This window comes from Hyalella azteca, unplaced genomic scaffold, assembly GCF_000764305.2.
Source record: "Hyalella azteca isolate HAZT.00-mixed unplaced genomic scaffold, Hazt_2.0.2 contig6926, whole genome shotgun sequence".
NCBI classification, from domain to species: Eukaryota; Metazoa; Arthropoda; class Malacostraca; order Amphipoda; family Hyalellidae; genus Hyalella; species Hyalella azteca.
The window spans coordinates 108,420-127,149 of record NW_025937066.1 but is presented as its reverse complement, the minus strand read 5'-3'; the positions used below and the strand labels follow the sequence as shown (position 1 = coordinate 127,149).

Below are 18,730 nucleotides of genomic sequence, written 5' to 3'. Positions count from 1 at the left end.
AAAATTCTAAAGTTTCCTTCACTCGTATAGTCACTAGAATTCGCTTGATTAGGTGTGAACGTTGGGGCCTGCAGGCCTGCATACAAGAAAATACTGTTTCGTGCATGACTCTGACTAATACTAGGAACACACAATCATGCATCACACAAGCATTCATAATACAAGGTCACACAAGTATAGCAGCTGCGCGCCGAACACTTGCGTGGCAACTTGAGCGTCAGTGCAGCCAACAGCGCCGCGCTCAGTGCAGCGTTCAGTGCAGCGTTCAGTGCAGCGTTCAGTGAGAAGCGTTCAGTGAGAAGCGTTCAGTCAGAAGAGCTCAGTGTACTTCAGTAACGCTGAGTAGTTTTATGGCACCAAAGTAGTGAAATCAGATGTCGATAAGTGATAATAGGCTGAATTTAGATCACATTAACACTTAGCTAGTATCGGTAAGTCGCTTTCAGCGAATAAAAATACGTTAATGTTGCAAAAATAGCTAGAAATAAAAACGATTACGTCGTGACTGCTAAATAGATTACGAGCTAATATGAATATTTTGCAGTTGTATCAGTTTCAGCATGAATGATATTAATGTAATTCCAAACTATTAACCTTTTTCATTCTTTAGGTTATTATATGTCGATAATTTGTCCAGGGATAGCTCACGCCTAATCCTATTCAGAATAGTATGGATCCCGATGGAATTTACCACTGCCTAACACGCGGCATTGACGAGCTTAGCCACAACATCAGTTGTGTTCCCAGCGAACTGATCTTAACAGGATCGAACCCTGTGCCCATAAGCGCACTGGAGTCCGGCGAAGTTCTGATCGCAGCAGCCATCTACGGTAAAGGCAGGATTGTCGTCCTCTCACACGAAGGATACATCATCAGGGATGAGTTTCGATCATTTATACTCAATGCCTTAGTTTGGCTTCAATCATGCCATGGAAAGACTATAGGTATCAGCAAAAGCTTACATAGGCTCAAGAATATCCTAGATGATAAGGAATTCACAGTGACGCATTGCGATGATTTGGAAAACATAGACGTATTTTGTTGCGCATGTGAAGGAGATTTTCAAAAGAAAAAAGTGCTCCAGTTTGTGAAGAATGGTGGGGGACTTCTGATAGGCGGCCAAGCTTGGCATTGGGCGTCTCAGAACACGGACAAGAATGTCTTGGAAGAATTTCCAGGCAACCAAATCACAGCTCCTGCGGGAATTTATTTCTCCGGGCGCAGTGTTGGCTGTCGTGGGACTGTGAATGTTTCTGGAAGAAGGCCTTGCCATCAGCCCAGTCTCAGGTACTGGGCCAATGTTGCTTGAGATTATCTAGGACCAGTAGCAATGTATGGCTTGTAATGATGTGTAAAATAAATATGCTAAATCGAAAAAATGCAAGAAATAAATTAAATACATAAAGAAAATAAGATACCGGAACAATAAAGCTATCGATTCACAATTCCAAGATTATAACTATACGAATTATCAAGCCATGGTGTATTGACAGGTTTTAATGTTCCGGTTTCATTTTTTTATACCTAGGTTTTACTCTCTTTCGTGTAAATTCCTATTTTTTGTTCTGAATTAACTTACTGTATATTCCAAATACGTTAAATATATGCCATAGTAGTTAGTTGATCAGAAATTTCACTGGAGCAAACAAGATCTTGATCATTGCCCATCAACTAACAAATGAGTTCGCTGCAGCATTATTATTGCAGAATTATTAACACTCATTCATTCTCAGGCTTAATTTCCAAGAGGATGACGATTTGAAGATTTTACTGAGTGAACTAGACGGCCAGGATCTGGAGTGCGACTGGAATTCTGCTGTGTTGTTCTCATTCGACCAGAAGAATTTTCCCGTACCGGTCTCGTGTAAGAGGAGCGGCTTGGCTGTAGCTGGACGACTCGGGACTGGCCGATTCGTAGCTACTTCAAAAAGCACGATCTTCGAGACTAAGAACGGCCAAATCTTCCTTCAAAATATCCTCAAATGGCTTTTGAAGAGCGATGTTACAGGACCTATCGCTTTCGACGATGAAATGAACAGTTTGTCTAAAATACTGGATCCAAAGTTCGAATGCACGGAAGATGATCTGGATAATGTGCGAGTTTATTGCTGTAGCGCGATGACTCAACATCAGCCAGCTGCAATAGAAGCTTTTGTGGCGGAGGGAGGAGGTCTGCTCTGGTGCGGCAGTGACTGGCACATGTCAGACCTCGAGCTAATGAAGAAAAGTGTGTCGGAATTTCCAGGAAACAAAGTGTTGAATCCTCTTGGGGTGGGAATTCTGCCACCCACGATGAACGGAGATGTGTTCAACTCTGTTCGTTGCACGAGCGTTAATGAAATGCTATCTCAATTTATTTCTAACGAAAACGATTGTGATGTCGTAAGGCCTTACGAAAACCTTGTCAAAGATATCGCTGAAGCCTTGAAAATTAGAGATTATCCGAACCCAAGCTATGACATGTTGGTAACTACACTGAAAGATTTGGTTGTAGACAATGGCATCTTGGATCAAAATGAAAAAGAGTTTAAAAAGCCCAAAGAAAAGTTAGCTCTTGCTGTCGCGGCGGATCTTTATGACGCACTCACTGACAAAGCGACGTTACTTCCTCATCGTCAGAGTTTTGATCTTGAAAAGGAACTGTCGATCAAAATCGAGGCTGGCAATGCAGGTAAATACCTCTCAGCTTCAAAATTGTTGTAGCCTGACTGTCCTCATTACTATATATAATTATCTTTTAAAATAAATCATAAATTCAAAAAATTAACTCCACAAACAATAAGCCAATGTTAATTTACGAAACTCCTATTGAGATCATGACTTACGTAACTTAGTGATTTTGCGCAAGACACTTTTTTACACCTGTAAAGTTAATTTCGAGCTATACATTGGGAGTTTATTTTCGCTTGAAATAATCGCTTGGTGCGACGTAAACTAATCGTATACTTTTTTTTCAGCCGCGCAGTGTAGGTGGGAGAGCACAGGCTTCTACACCCCTCCTGCAACACCCATTACTATAGTTGTGCCACAGGAAATAGTAGACGGAAAGTGGCAGGTATTTAGCAGCATAAATAATTAGTGTCTTCATTCTGATTATCATCGTCTTTCGCTATAATCATCATTTATTGATATCTACTAATTTATTGCTACCACCATTTCCGAGAGAAAATACCAAATCGTTGTCAAACTATGTACGTATAGGCTACAAATCTTTTCACAGCAACCAAGCAGTGAAGGTCTTACAGAGTTTCTAGCCTTGTTTTTGAATTTGAAACTGTATATTTTAAGAACTTTTCATACGAATACCCTAATGGATTTAGTCTCGCAGTTGCTGATTGCGGGATATTCAGACCATAAATTTTAGATTTCTCATTACCGTTTGCTCCCAATATATTCATTGATATTTTCCATGATTAGTGTTTCTATTTATTTTCCATTTTTAATTTGTGGCTTGAAATAGTTTATTCGTAGTAAACAATCAGTTTTGCTTACGATAGCGCTTTTTTCTCATGAGTAAAATAAGGCAGTAGACAATACGAAAAAAGCCTTTTCGTATGCAAAACTGATTGTTTGCTACAAATAAAATATTTCAAGCCTTTATTAAAAATGGATAATGAATAGAAAACACGAAGCATTAAAAATATCAACAGTCATAAAGAATATCGTCGTAACAATAAATAAATAAATTTCCTACGGTGCTCGCAGGCAATATATTGCAACTAATAGGCTGGCTATTCAACTAGTTGTACTAGCACTATTAGATCAACTAGACAGATTTCAATGGCTGGCATTGCTCTACTGCTAATTTGTTCCGCTTCTTTATCCCACTGGTTATTCTAATTTCCAACGATATCCTGGTTCGCGCAGGTGCGAATATCTGATCAGTCGTATTATTTAATATCAACAAGACTATTATTTAATCATTATTACAATAAACGGTTTTTAGCATACAAAATAAGTAGAATTCAATGATATGCTGGCAGGTGCAGATTGGTTGTCAAACAGACAATCTATTTAATATATCCGAGCTAAGGAGAGCTCCCGTGGCGGTGCGACGTGTGCCAATAAAGCAACAGGTTCTCAAGATTGAATATCTGTGGGGCGGCCTCATCTACTTCATCGTGCCGGCGAATAGCAAACTTGGTCAACTTGAGGTTACATTTAAAAACGTCGTCAGAGCTCCCTACTTTGCACTGAAAGGTTGGGTTCATAGTCTTGTTTTATCGTGCGTTCCGTGGAATTATCTTTTATCATTTAATTTTATCTCGCATGCCGTGGCTGAATGGAACATATTAAAATAAAAAAATATCAAGTACATTTCAAAGTTTTGTAATCTCGATATAAAGCACTGGATGTGACCGTCAAGAACTGACCTTAGAAGCCAAAATCGAACAAAAGATTGCTTGAACTTTTAAGAAGATCATTTTTTTAAAAAACTGTAGATTTTTTTGACCCAGTGAATCATACTAGCTGCTTCTGTTAAACTAAGATACTTATCCGAACCATTTTCAATTGAAGTCAACAAAAAATACGCTTAAAAATTAAGTAAAGTAATTTTTCGCCTTGTTTATTAACTGATTTTTATTTATTGAAGGCAGTAACACGGTGCTCGAGTGGCAACAAGAAATACGGCACCACCCCGCACCTTGGGCCGAGCTTGCGGCCGACAACATCATCCTGACGCTCCCCTCCAGCTTCATCCGAGACCTGGACGACCCTCGCCCGGTGCTGCAACTCTGGAACGAAATAATGCGTCACGTCGCACGTCTCTCCGCCATTCCAGAGCAGTTCCCGAGACCTGAACGCATTGTTGCCGACGTCCAGATTTCGGCAGGTGATGCTCTGTTCATAAAATTGCATTTTCGGTCATTTTCTTTGTCCTTCCCTTTTAAATTATAATGAGATCCCTTTAATGATTGAATACATTATGATTTTACTGTGCTTATTGTTCGACGACATTTTTTATAAAGCCAACTTTAGCCTTGCTTAGATGAACAAAAAATAAAAAATTCTTACATATTTTGTCATTCCCGATGTCAGGAGGTTTTTTATTTTCCTCGCTCAATCTTCATCTCAAAATGTTTATGCACATCCATTTTCGGAGATTTATTCTTCATTTACAATCTGAATTCTACTCCACACTCGTCGTGTGGTATAGATACGAGTAATAGGCTTCTTCTTTTTCTTTATTATTTTACTTAAATTTTTCATTCAGTTTCGAAACAATTTGTTCCCTGCACAACGTTCCTTCCTTCTTGCTTCGATTGCACGTTATCATGTTTATCAAATGCAAACATAATTCTGTATGAGATTATTCTCAACGTGGGAGCCCAATAATTGCAAGCTTTAAACATATTATAACCGAAAACAAAACCCCTCAGGATCCATGCACTCTGGCTACCCCATTATGGTTCACGACACTTCAGCGAAAGAAATGGTGGATTTAGAGCGTATTTCTTCAGTTGGCTTGTGGGGCTTTATCCACGAGCTCGGCCACAACCAACAAAACTCCAAATGGGAGATCTGTCCTCACACCACCGAAGCGACTTGCAACCTCTGGTCAATTTACGTGCACGAGAAAGTCTTGAATGTTCCCTCACATCGAGCACACGGCTGCCTAGCGGCCGAAAAACGGCGCCAAAGAATCGAAGAACATGTCGGAAAGGGAGCAAGTTTGAGTACATGGCATGTGTGGACCTGCCTTGAAACTTACCTGCAGGTGCGTTTTCTGTAAAGCTTGTAACATTTACAACATGTAAAAGGCCTTGTAACATTTACCGGATTACATTGATTTACTATGGTTAATTCGAAAACGTTTATGCCTTGTTCTTGCCTGAGCATTTACCAACATGGCTACTACGTGAGTCTTTTATTCTCCCAATTTTTTGATATTCTGAGTGCTGGTTTAGTTAAAATTATATGTTCAGTTTTTTTGTGTAATTTGGTTAAATTGAACATTTTTTTTAATTGGATGCTTTGTCACGTATCCATGCATGTTTTAATTGCGTTTAATTACCTATTTGAGAATTACTAGCTCGCTTCCCAACACTATAGTGATAGAAATATTAATGATTGATGAAATTAAAACATCAGTGGTAGAAATTGCACAACTCTTCGTTAGTAACCGGAATTGCTCATTGATATATGAACCATATGCAAAATTTCATTGAAACTGTTTGCCGTTCTAATGCTGATATAAATATTATTATTATTATATTAGAATATAATGTGAAGCAGAGATCAAAATTATATAATAATCTTTCAAAACTTCATGCTATACTTCGGATCTTGTCGTGAATGACAGGTTTACCCTTTCAATAATGTTGGGAAGCTTAAATAAATTGAAATATTTTATGCCAGGCGTGGTTTACTCCTATCTGATTTATAACCTATTTATACATAGCATTTCCCTACGAAATCTGAATGTATTGCTAAGAAGTGCCTTTTTGAGCAGCTGCAAGAGGCCTTTGGTTGGGACGCCTTCATTGAGGTACACCGCCTCTACCACGGCATGGAGGAGACCGGGAGCTCAAATGAGTCCAAAATGAACACATACGCTCAAGTTTTCTCCAACCAAGTCAAGAAAAATTTAGCCCCATTTTTTGCGGCTTGGGGATGGCCCATCGAACAATCGATGGCTGAAAAGCTCTCTGTCTTGGAAGACTGGGTTGAGGATCCTATGAAACTATATCAGAAGCATGCCTAGTGTAAGTTCCGTAAAACTAATCGTAAATAATTTAGCTTTTATGCAATTGTAACGTTCCCTTGCGATTTTTGTGTAAATTATTTTTGATGGAGTTCGAAAATCCTAACAGGCTTCCTGGCTGAAAATTTATCATAAGTGTTCTATCATATAATAAGCTCATGATTAGCGCCAGATTCGTCCACTGCAGAGAATAGTTATATGTAAGACCAGCTTGAGCATGCTTTCATGTCATGCAGAGCATGCATGAAGACCATCTACAATCTGGAGGACCTAAGAACCACATGCGGGAGGCTCACAATGAGACCATCACCCGAGCGACATTGGAGGCCTGCACCAGCATAGTTATGCGGTGCCCTGACCCATCGAGACTGGCGATAGCTGAGGCCCTCATTATCAAGGACGAGTCTCCAGCTATCAACCTCGAAACTACAGGATTCTTCCGGACGCTGAATTAGTTTTCAGAGTAATTTTAAGCTTGGACTTCTAACTGTATCCACAATACCCTTGATTTGTACTCCTGTCATTTCCTAAAGTTCAATTTCAAGTCTTGCAAAACCTTCACCTGCTTGATAGCGAATATTGTATTTTCGAAACGTTGCAGTCTATTAAAATGTCCTTTGTTAACCTGCTTTTTAATCTTTCGGCTCCAGCAAAAAATTTTGTTCGACTCTTTGAAAGAACGAAGAAGAAGATTATTAATAATAAGCATGCTCTGGTCTTCAATCAAACTTGCATAAAAGAAAAGCTTCTGCTGAATTACACCAATTTTGCAGAGAAAAGATAGTGGCGGGGAGAAAAGCATGATTTATTTCTTGCTCGAGCCTATTTACAAAATTTAGCAGAATATTCTGTAATATCTGAACATTTAGGATATGATTAATTTATTGGACTATGATGGAGTAAAGAAGTAAGTCTGCAAATAAAGACTAAGAGAGTGTAGAACAATGATGATCATTTGAGGCATATATTTTAATATATAGATATTTAAGTTAATGATATACAAGTTTATATAGACCAATATATATTGGTGTCCTTGTAAGACACAAACATTTTGTGTTAGTGACGGATGTGAAGAGATGATGGTGGCATACACCATCATCGGTCATTTGTGACGTACACAAGTTAACACGTTAAGTAAGGCACGGCAAGACCCATCGGTGAGTTGCAGAGACTCTTTGTCTGGACAAATTCCGCTATTCATTTTTTTTAATTACATTAGACGGAAAAAATTTATGATGGTGCACTTCCATATTATAATTTAATAAGCACGAAAAATTTTAAATTTTAATTTTTACACCGGAACCTACAAATTTAATAGTAAACATTGAAATAATATTTTTGTCCGAGGTCTTGGCCGTTTTTAAGCCATTTGACAACCATGGTGGATCAAGCCACACTCAACGTGTGAAGATAAATTAAATGTTCTATGTTGCCCGTTATGAGAAACTGTTAGAAATAGTGACCCATGTGAAGTAATTCAAAACACAAATAAACCATTACAATTTTTGTTCTATAGTTTCTGAAGCTTTGGGTTTATCTTCGCCATTCAAATTCCCTAATAAGTAGCGTAGAATTGTAGTTATTTGGTATTTGGGGCTCTTTTTTGGCAGATTATAATTCAATTAAGTCGTGTAAAAATCAACGAAGAGTTTTTTAGATCCGGTGAAGTATTTTGCCTTAAATTATGATAGGGGATCATGTGTTGTCAAAGCATAGTCAGATTTTGTTAATTCTATGTTAATGTTGAATCGATGGTTTCGATCAGCCCCAACTTCGGGAAGGTAGAGTGGTTAAGAACACCACAATTAAACAAGCGAGTTGAGGTATCGACGCCCGCAGCTTGATATAAAAATTCTACGATTCCTAATATTTGCTATGGGCCAAAAATGGGCTGATTCTTAACGCTGACTTTAACAAATCCTAATAAGTAGCGTAGAATTGTAGTTATTTGGTATTTTGGGCTCTTTTTGGCAGATTATAATTCAATTAAGTCGTGTAAAAATAAACGAAGAGTTTTTTAGATCCGGTGAAGTATTTTGCCTTAAATTATGATAGGGGATCATGTGTTGTCAGAGCATAGTCAGATTTTATTAATTCTATGTTAATGTTGAATCGATGGTTTCGATCAGCCCCAACTTCGTGAAGGTAGAGTGGTTAAGATCACCACAATTAAACCAGCGAGTTGAAGTATCGACGCCCGCAGCTTGATATAAAAATTCTACGATTCCTAATATTTGCTATGGGCCAAAAATGGGCTGATTCTTAACGCTGACTTTAACAAATAAACTTCAGGAATCTGTCCGATTTTCATTGCCATCACCGCATAGTACGCTATGTTAATGTTGTTATCACTGCATCGTAATTTTACTTTGCTCTTAGTTTGTCATTTGATGCGACGTAAAATTTCTATCAGTAAAATGTAATGTAATGCGATGCAATCAATATTAAAGGTCATTTTGCACTAGCAATGCATGGCAGATGGGAGAGCACCGGCCTGTACGCGCCGCCTGGGGCACGCATCACAATCATTGTGCCACAAGAAGTTGTTGATGGCAAGTGGCAGGTATATTGGAGGAAACTTATTCTGCTTTATTCTAATAGTTATAATTATTCGCTATGATAATATTATTATAACGAGAAGAAGAAACTCCGAGAGAAATGTTTAATCTGTTGTTAATATATTAATTGGCTGCAAAACATTTTACTGAAACCAATGCAAGTATTTAAGTATTTTTGGCCTTGATATAGAATACTGATAAAATGTATTCTGGGAAACTTGTCATTTATGCACGCTGATTGATTTACACCTCACACTTCCTGATTAACGCCTGTTGATTTATACGCTTATCACTGGGAGCTGATTAGGGAGATTTAGATAATGCCTTCAGGAAGCCGAAACTGAAGGAAGTGTCAGCTTAATATTTAAGAGTTTTTGGCATTGATATATAATGCGTCACGTCGCACGTCTCTCCGCCATTCCAGAGCAGTTCCCGAGACCTGAACGCATTGTTGCCGACGTCCAGATTTCGGCAGGTGATTATCGTTGTTATTCTACGATGAGGTTATCGTGACGTCTGGTGCAAAACCTCGAAGACACGATACAACTTAGGAAACTATGACTTTGTTCAAAGGTGCGTAAAGAATGAAACACAAAAATGGATATTGGCCATGGCAACATTGCAACATTCAAGTGCAACATTCAAGGGCACTACGAAATTGGTCCGTCCGGCTGACAGTTGCAGGTGCTCACTTCATCAGATTGTACATCGGTCATTCCACGTTATCCTTTCGCTACCTCAATTTGTAGCTAACTAACATATTTCTCTGAATTTCTGATGTTTTATCATGTGCATTTTACCTATTTTTTATTTTGCATCAATTTTTGCTAAAGTATTTTGAATATAATTCGTTCTTAGTCAACATATTTATGGAAGAGGTCATACAAATATTTATGGTACGACTTTGTTCAAGAGAAGCGGAACCGATGATCACATTCTTTAGTGCTCCTGTAATACCAATTCTTGAATACTGCTGCCAGCTCTGGACCCCGTCACACTCGCCGCAGTGCGGCAACTGGAAGGTGTCCAGCGATCCTTCGCTTCCAGGATCAGAGGGATTGGAAGAGTTGAACTACAGTGAGAGGTTGAGGCGCCTGGGTCTGTACTCTCTGCAGAGGAGACGGGAGAGGTGTGTCATTCTGTACTCATGGAAAATGATAACCGGAATGGTGCCAAACTTCGAGAGCGAGACCTTCAGGATTGAGACATATCATAACGAGAGAAGGGGGGGACTCTGCAAGATCCCCCCACTACGTAACAGATCCGCAGTCAGATTTCAATCCTTGCGGGAAGGATCACTTTCCGTGGCAGGGCAAAGGCTGTTTAACGTCCTACCAAAGGATCTAAGAGAGGAGGAATTCACCCTGGAGACCTTCAAGAGACAACTGGACCTTTTCCTGGGCACAATCCCAGATCGACCTCCACTGCAACACTACCAGCGGCGAGAAGCAAGCAACAACATCGTGCATCAGGTGGCCCAAATGAGGGGCGGATGAACGATAATCAGAGGCGGCGATCCATCGTGGCCTGGGACTGCTACGTCCGAAACAGGTACCAAGATTACCACGTACCAAGTACCAAGGTTATTAGTATGGAACAGTAGTACAGAATAGCGATGTCAGCCTTCATGAGACCGTGTGTGTGTGTGTGCATGTAATTGCCCATCCTGGTAGTGGCAACTAGGTAAGGGAGAGGGGTGATAGGTCAGTTTTTCCGGGCACTTGGTGCCACTGGTAGTTCCACGACCATCACTGGCTCGCTGGCCCGCCAGAACCATTTTTGCATTACACAACACCCTGGACAAGCCAGGTACTCATTTATCAACCAGAGTTGGATGAATGGCTGAGTTGACCATGAGCTGAGCTTTCCGGAAGAACTCATCCTCAGTGGGACTCGAACCCGGGAGCTGGGTGCGAGAGACAGAGTCTCTCACCACTGCACCACACAGCTCATGAGACCGTCAGACCTGTCGCTGATTCTTAACATCGCAGAACATTCTAAGCTTGTTGTTCACATTCACGTATACACAAGTTAACACGTTGAGTACGGCAAGACCCATCGAGGAGTTGCAGGGAATTTGTTTCTGTTAAATTCCGCTATTTATTTTTTTTTTAATTGCATTAGACGGAAAAAATTTATGATGGCGTACTTTCTTATGAAATTTTAATAAACAAAAAAAATTAAATTTTTGCACCGGAACCTATAAATTTACTAGTAAAAATTGAACAATATTTTTTTTCTGTCCGCGGACTTGGCCGTCTTTAGGCCATTTGGCAACCGTGATGGGTCGAGCCACACTCAACGTGTGAAGATAAATTAAATGTTCTATGTTGCCTGTGATGAAAAACTCTTAGATTTAGTGAATCAAGTGAAGTAATTTAAAACCGAAATATACCCTAATAATTTTTGTTTCATAATTTCTGAAGCTTTGCTTCTATCTTCGACATTCAAATTTCATAATAAGTAGCGTAGAATTGTAGTTATTTGGTATTTGGGGCTCTTTTCTTGGCAGATTATAATTCGATTAAGTCGTGTAAAAATAAACGAAGAGTTTTTTTAAATCCGGGGAAGTATTTTGCCTTAAATTATGATAGGGGATCATGTGTTGTCAAAGCATAGTCAGATTTTATTAATTCTATGTTAATGTTGAATCGATGGTTTCGATTAGCCCCAACTTCGAGAATGTAGAGTGGTTAAGATCACCACAATTAAACCAGCGAGTTGAAGTATCGACGCCCGCAGCTTGATATAAAAATTCTACGATTCCTAATATTTGCTATGGGCCAAAAATGGGCTGATTCTTAACGCTGACTTTAACAAATAAACTTCAGGAATCTGTCCGATTTTCATTGCCATCACTGCATCGTACGATATGTTAATGTTGCCATCACTGCATCGTACGCTATGTTAATGTTGCCATCACTGCATCGTACGTTATGTTAATGTTGCCATTATTGCTTCCAAGGATGTGACGGCAACGAGTACGTTTAATTTAATATTCCATTTACTGCCTCGCTAGTACTAATTTGAACGTCAAGACGTACCCACGTTTTGGGTGAAATATCACCGGGTTGGGCCGCACACTCAGACCGACACTTCAGCAATCAGTGCAGCTGTTTGTGCTACAATCAGAACATCCGACCTTTCAGCAGTCAGTGCAGCTGTTTGTGCTACAATCAGAACATCCGACCTTTCAGCAGTCAGTGCAGCTGTTAGTGCTACAATCTGATCAGCCGAACGTTCAGTAGTCAGTGCTGCTGCAGTTGTTAATGCTGCAGTCAGAGCAGCCGACAGTTCAGCAGTCAGTGCAGCCGTCAGTGCTGCAGTCAGAGCAGCCGACAGATCAGCAGTCAGTGCAGCTGTTAGTGCAGCCGTTAGTGCCGCAGTCAGAGCAGCCGACAGTTCAGCAGTCAGTGCAGCTGTTAGTGCAGCTTACGATAAGATAAGAGCATACGCTAAGAGCATGATAAGAAACAAAACGGAGACTATAAAGCTTCTCTTTGTCACATTAGCACGCGCTCACCTGGAGTTTGGAACGCTGTGTGGTCACCGGAGCTTGAACAGGTGTAACAGGTATAATTCCTGGCTTACAGAGCAAGTCTAACGAAGTAAGATTAATTATCCGAGCTTCCAAGCCTGCGTTATCGACGTATCCATAGGAACCTCATAACAAATTGTCGCTTTGTATCATTATTATTTGTATTATTATTACTTATTTCCATAAACCTTTACCGCCTCCAATCCCCTCAATCTAGCCCTGTCCCTCTTTCTTCTTATATTCTCTAAACATCTCTTCCGACGTACACCGCGCCATCACCCTCACCCTTGGCATACAGTATCACTCTCAACATATCCAGTCTTTCTCTCATATGCATCTTACTCCATCATCATCATTTATTCAACAGTTTCCCTTGCATCTCGATCACACATGAAGCACCCATCTTTTCTACTTTCATCGCATCTGTATGTACAATTTACATCCCTTCACACTTAACCCTTTCGTGACTGACGTGACTTTCGTGACTGGCTATCACAAACCACTCGGTACGAATAGCATTGTTGACGGTAAATCTATATCTGAAATTAAAAGGTTAAGGCATTTACTTTCACACAGAACATTCAGTTCCCCACTCTTACTACCATCATTCATGCATTCATGGTTCGGTATCTCTTTCATTTTATATAGTTTGAGGCTAGCCTGTCTTTCCATTCCCTGCTTCTTAACCGTTAAATCAAATTCTTTCCCTATCTTTCATATATCTTTCTTACATTCTTTAACATCCCGTTGACCTAGTCAATAAAAATAAACCCAACTCCCATTGAAGAAAAAAAAACGCTTATGATGTGGAATAGACTTGAATAACGGAATAGATTACGAATGCTATTAATAATCTATAATTTTATCAACTGCAGTATGAATGAAAGCAAGTTCATTAGGCAGAGAAATTTTAAAAACTTCTGTCAGCTTTAGTTAATTATACATCACATACATGCTCACTTTGAGTTCATGGTTAACAACCATTTAATGCAGAATGGATCCCGATGAAATTTACCAATGCCTAACAAGCGGCATCGACAAGCTCTGCCACAACATCAGTTGTATTCCCTGCGAACTGATCTTAACAGGAGCGAACCCTGTGCCCATAAGCGCTCTCGAAACTGGCGAGGTTCTGATCGCAGCTGCGACACACGGTAAATGAAGGATTGTCGTCCTATCACACGAAGCATACCTCTTCAGGGAAGAGTTTCAATCATTTGTACGCAATGCCTTGGCTTGGCTTCAAACAAGTCATGGAAAGACTATAGGTATCAGCAGAAGCTTACATAGGCTCAAGAATATTCTTGATGAGAAGGAATTCACAGTGACGCTTTCCGACGATTTACAAAACATAGACGTATTTTGCTGCACTGCGTATGAAAATTTTAAAAAGAAAGAAGTGATCCAGTTTGTGAAAAACGGAGGGGGACTTCTGATAGGCGGCCAAGCTTGGTATTGGGCGTATCAGAATGAGGACAAGAATCTCCTCGAAGAATTCCCGGGCAACCTAATCACAGCTCCTGCGGGAATTTATATCTCAGGACGGAACCTTTCCTGTGAAAACCCTGTGAACATTTCGGATCGAAGGCCTTGTCAACAGTCAACTCTCAGGTATAATTCGAGCAAGGCTTGCTTTGAAATGACCACTGTATAATGATTTGAAATGTTACTTGAATGAGATGTATACGTTAAATATATGCTTGAATAGGTGGACAGGAATTTCACTCGAGTGTCATGAAATTTTTCTAATGTCTATCAAATCTAACAATAATATTCGTTGCAGCATGATGTCGCCAAAATAATTTATGCAATAATTTCTTCTCAGGATCAATTTCCAAGCAGACGACGATTTGAAGATTTTACTGAGTGAACTAGACGGCCAAGACCTGGAATGCGAATGGAACTCTCCGGTGTTGTTCTCATTCGACCAGAAGAATTTTCCCGTACCGGTCTCGTGTAAGAGGAGCGGCTTGGCTGTAGCTGGACGACTCGGGACTGGCCGATTCGTAGCTACTTCAAAAAGCACGATCTTCGAGACTAAGAACGGCCAAATCTTCCTTCAAAATATCCTCAAATGGCTTTTGAAGAGCGATGTTACAGGACCTATCGCTTTCGACGATGAAATGAACAGTTTGTCTAAAATACTGGATCCAAAGTTCGAATGCACGGAAGATGATCTGGATAATGTGCGAGTTTATTGCTGTAGCGCGATGACTCAACATCAGCCAGCTGCAATAGAAGCTTTTGTGGCGGAGGGAGGAGGTCTGCTCTGGTGCGGCAGTGACTGGCACATGTCAGACCTCGAGCTAATGAAGAAAAGTGTGTCGGAATTTCCAGGAAACAAAGTGTTGAATCCTCTTGGGGTAGGAATTCTGCCACCCACGATGAACGGAGATGTTTTCAACTCCGTTCAGTGCGCGAGCGTTAATGAAATGCTATGTCAATTTATTTCTAACGAAGACGATAGTGATGTCGTTCAGTCTTACGAAAACCTTGTCAAAGATATCGCTGAGACCTTGAATATTAGGGATCATTGCAACCCTTGCTCTGAAAACCTGGTGGCCACTCTAAAAAATTTGGTTGTAGACAATGGCATCTTGAATCAAAATAAAAAAAAAGTTTAAAAAGCCCAAAGAAAAGTTAGCTCTTGCTGTCGCGGCGGATCTTTATGACGCACTCCTTGACAGAGCGACGTTACTTCCTCATCGTCAGAGTTTTGATCTTGAAAGCGAACTGTCGATCAAAATCGAGGCTGGCAATGCAGGTAAATACCTCTCAGCTTCCGAGTTGTTGTGTTTAAACAGTCCTAGTTGTTACTATTTAACAATTTAATCAAATAAAAATCACATCTAATGAGCAAAAGATAACGTTAGGCATTTTTTTTAAACTCCAAACGTTTATTGAGTCAAATACTTAAATTAATGATTTTGCTCAAGATGTTTTTGCAGCGTTAAAGGTAATTTTGAGCTATATACCGTAATTTTTCTGCGCTTTAAGTTTATCATTTGATGCGACGCAAAATTACTGTCAACTAAAATATAATGCGATGCAATCAATAATAAAGGTCATTTTGCACTAGCAATGCATGGCAGATGGGAGAGCACCGGCCTGTACGCGCCGCCTGGGGCACGCATCACAGTCATTGTGCCACAGGAAGTTGTTGATGGCAAGTGGCAGGTATATTGGAGGAAACTTATTCTGCTTTATTCTAATAGTTATAATTATTCGCTATGATAATATTATTATATCGAGAAGAAGAAACTCCGAGAGAAATGTTTACTCTGTTCTTAACATATTTATTGGCTGTAAAGATTTTACTGAAACCAATGCAAGTATTTAAGAAATTTTGGCCTTGTTATATAGAATACTGATAAAATGTATTACTTTATCAGTAAGAATACTGATAAAGTGTATTATTTTATCAGTATTCTATTCAGTCTTTTGAAATATATACACGCTGATTGATTTACACCTCACATCTCCTGGTTTACGCCTAATGATTAATACGGCTCACATGGAGCTAATTAGGGAGATTTAGATAATACCTTCAGGAAGCCGAAACTGAAGGAAGTTACAACAAAATGTTGCAACATGGTTTGATTCTCTGATTATTTTATGTCTGTTCTGTTTATTATCATGTAAAAACCGATGCAAATTGTAAGAAAATCCATTAAAAATTAATTTTTCTCTTAATCAAGGACAATTGTTCGCGTAGATATGAATGATGTTCGGAAGGGAAGCAGTCAGATGGCCACGGCGAAAATTTTTCATCGCTGTTTGCTCAAATGATAATGTCCTTGCTAGATAAAAGCATTGTTTCGTTGTTTCGAATAATTCAAATAAAATATTCTACTCGCAACACATGCGAGTCTCTGGTCAACTGGACGATGATTTTTTATTATGATATTGTCCAGATTTCGGCAGGTGATTATCATTATTATTCTACGATGAGATTATCGTGACCTCTGGTACAAAACTTCGAAGGCACGTCACAACTTAGGAAACTATGCATATATTTAAAGTTGAGCAATAAATGAGATACAAAAATGGATAATAATAAAAAAAAAACAGCTATGTACAACATTCAAGGGCACTACGAAATAGGTCCGCCTGGCTGACAGTTGCAAGTGCTCAGTTCATCAGATTTAAACTTGGTCATTTCACGTTATCTTCACATCACCTCAACTTGTAGCTAACTAACGGATTTCTATAATTTTTTATGGTTTATCAAGAATATTTTGCCTATTCATTATTTTGCATCAATGTTTCACGGAGGCATTTGGAAAAAAATTCGTTTCTTGCAATATGTTTATGAAATGGGTCATAAAAATATTTATGAGTTTGTTATCAGCTTTACAGTAGTCCAGTATAGCGATGCCAGTCTTCATTTGACCATTAGACTAGTCGCCGATTCTTAACGTCGCAGAACTTTCACAGCTTGTTGCGATCTCGAACACGCAACTCACTGCTCCAATTTTGTTGTGCTCAACCGCCCGGCCTCCTAGCCGATTCTGACCAGAAACTGTCGCAGTGAACCTGCAACCCTCTGCTCCAATCGTAATACTCTGAACTGTAACCACTCGGCCACCCTGCCCTCTCACCAGTACGCATAATTATTGTATGGATGAACTATGATCACAAGCTTAAAATCTATTATAATAAAAAACAAAACCCCACAGGCTTCATGCACAGTGGCTACCCCATTATGGTTCACGACACTTCGGCGAAAGAAATGGTGGATTTGAATCGTATTTCTTCAGTTGGCATGTGGGGCTTTATCCACGAGCTCGGCCACAACCAACAAAATTCCAAATGGGAGATCTATCCTCACACCACCGAAGCGACTTGCAACCTCTGGTCAGTTTACGTGCACGAGAAAGTCTTGAATGTTCCCTCACATCGAGCACACATCCATCTAGCAGCCGAACAGCGGCGCCAAAGAATCGAAGAACATGTCGGAAAGGGAGCAAGTTTGAGTCATACAATAACGTTGAAAAGCCTACAAAGATAGGAAGGTTTTTGTACCTAACGAGAATTCCTCCTATCTGACATATTACCATTTATTCCAAAGCAATTTCTGACGAAATCTGGATGTATTGTAAAAGGTTTGATTCTTTATTAATATTTATTTAATGTTATTACTATTATTATTATTATTATTGATATTATTATTATCATTATATTATTATTATTTATATTTTTTGAGCAGCTGCAGGAGGCCTTTGGTTGGGACGCCTTCATTGAGGTACATCGCCTCTACCACCGGGAGCTCAAATGAGTCCAAAATGAACACATACGCTCAAGTTTTTTCCAACCAAGTCAAGAAAAATTTAGCCCCATTTTTTGCGGCTTGGGGCTGGCCCATCGAACAATCGGTGGCTGCAAAGCTCTTTGTCTTGGAAGAATGGGTTGAGGATCCTATGAAACTGTATCAGAAGCATGCCTAGTGCGATTTCAGGTCTAAAAAATTTTGGTGCAAAGAATATTTCTAAGAATGTGCTTAATTTCAGCACTACTTCTTATGGATAACTTTCCATGAAGTTAGAAAAAGCATAATTGGCTTCTTGATTGAATTTGAATTATTTTAATCCGATTAAAAAAAATTATTAAAACCCAGTTTGTACAATTCAAAATAGATATAGGGGGCAAATAGGGAAGATTAATTAGTGATTAATTTCTTTACAGTGATTTGTAATAAAAATAATATTATTATATATCTATTATTCGTAATTTCATGTAATCGACAAAAATTTACCAAATGATTAAATTATTGTATTCGAAGAGCGACTAAGCATATCAAACAATAAGAACTTGAATACAAAGAACAGCGCTGATCATACGAGGCATGTGAAGATGATACAAAAACTCTACGGACAATAAATCATACATTTAAGTATCTGCTAGGTTTATTGGAAAATGGTGGCAGAT

At 39.3% G+C, this 18,730-nt stretch overlaps 1 protein-coding gene across 3 annotated transcripts; it reads left to right on the top strand.

The window, feature by feature from the left end:
* Window positions 1-98: 98 nt before the first annotated feature.
* Window positions 99-18,280, top strand: LOC108680222 (TRPM8 channel-associated factor 2). 3 transcript variants are annotated; one of them, XM_047881047.1, is made up of 8 exons: window positions 99-1,287; window positions 1,734-2,671; window positions 2,958-3,055; window positions 3,984-4,200; window positions 4,595-4,834; window positions 5,382-5,719; window positions 6,455-6,533; window positions 18,077-18,280. In XM_047881047.1, the coding sequence occupies exons 1-8, from the start codon at window positions 671-673 to the stop codon at window positions 18,247-18,249; spliced, it is 2,700 nt and encodes an 899-aa protein (XP_047737003.1). In that variant the 5' UTR covers window positions 99-670; the 3' UTR covers window positions 18,250-18,280. The 3 variants fall into 3 exon arrangements, with proteins under 3 accessions (XP_047737003.1, XP_047737002.1, XP_018024495.1); XM_047881046.1 differs by lacking the exon at window positions 18,077-18,280 and adding an exon at window positions 6,943-6,972 and having other exon boundaries at window positions 6,455-6,707; XM_018169006.2 differs by lacking the exon at window positions 18,077-18,280 and having other exon boundaries at window positions 6,455-7,008.
* Window positions 18,281-18,730: the final 450 nt, after the last annotated feature.

Bases quoted from the DNA above. Each gene is read 5' to 3' on its own strand.
- LOC108680222 (XM_047881047.1), top strand. From the start codon at position 671: ATGGATCCCGATGGAATTTACCACTGCCTAACACGCGGCATTGACGAG. The intron at 3,056-3,983 runs GTATTTAGCAGC...ATATGCTGGCAG, and splicing joins TAGTAGACGGAAAGTGGCAG to GTGCAGATTGGTTGTCAAAC. The intron at 6,534-18,076 runs ATGAGTCCAAAA...CCGGGAGCTCAA, and splicing joins GGAGGAGACCGGGAGCTCAA to ATGAGTCCAAAATGAACACA.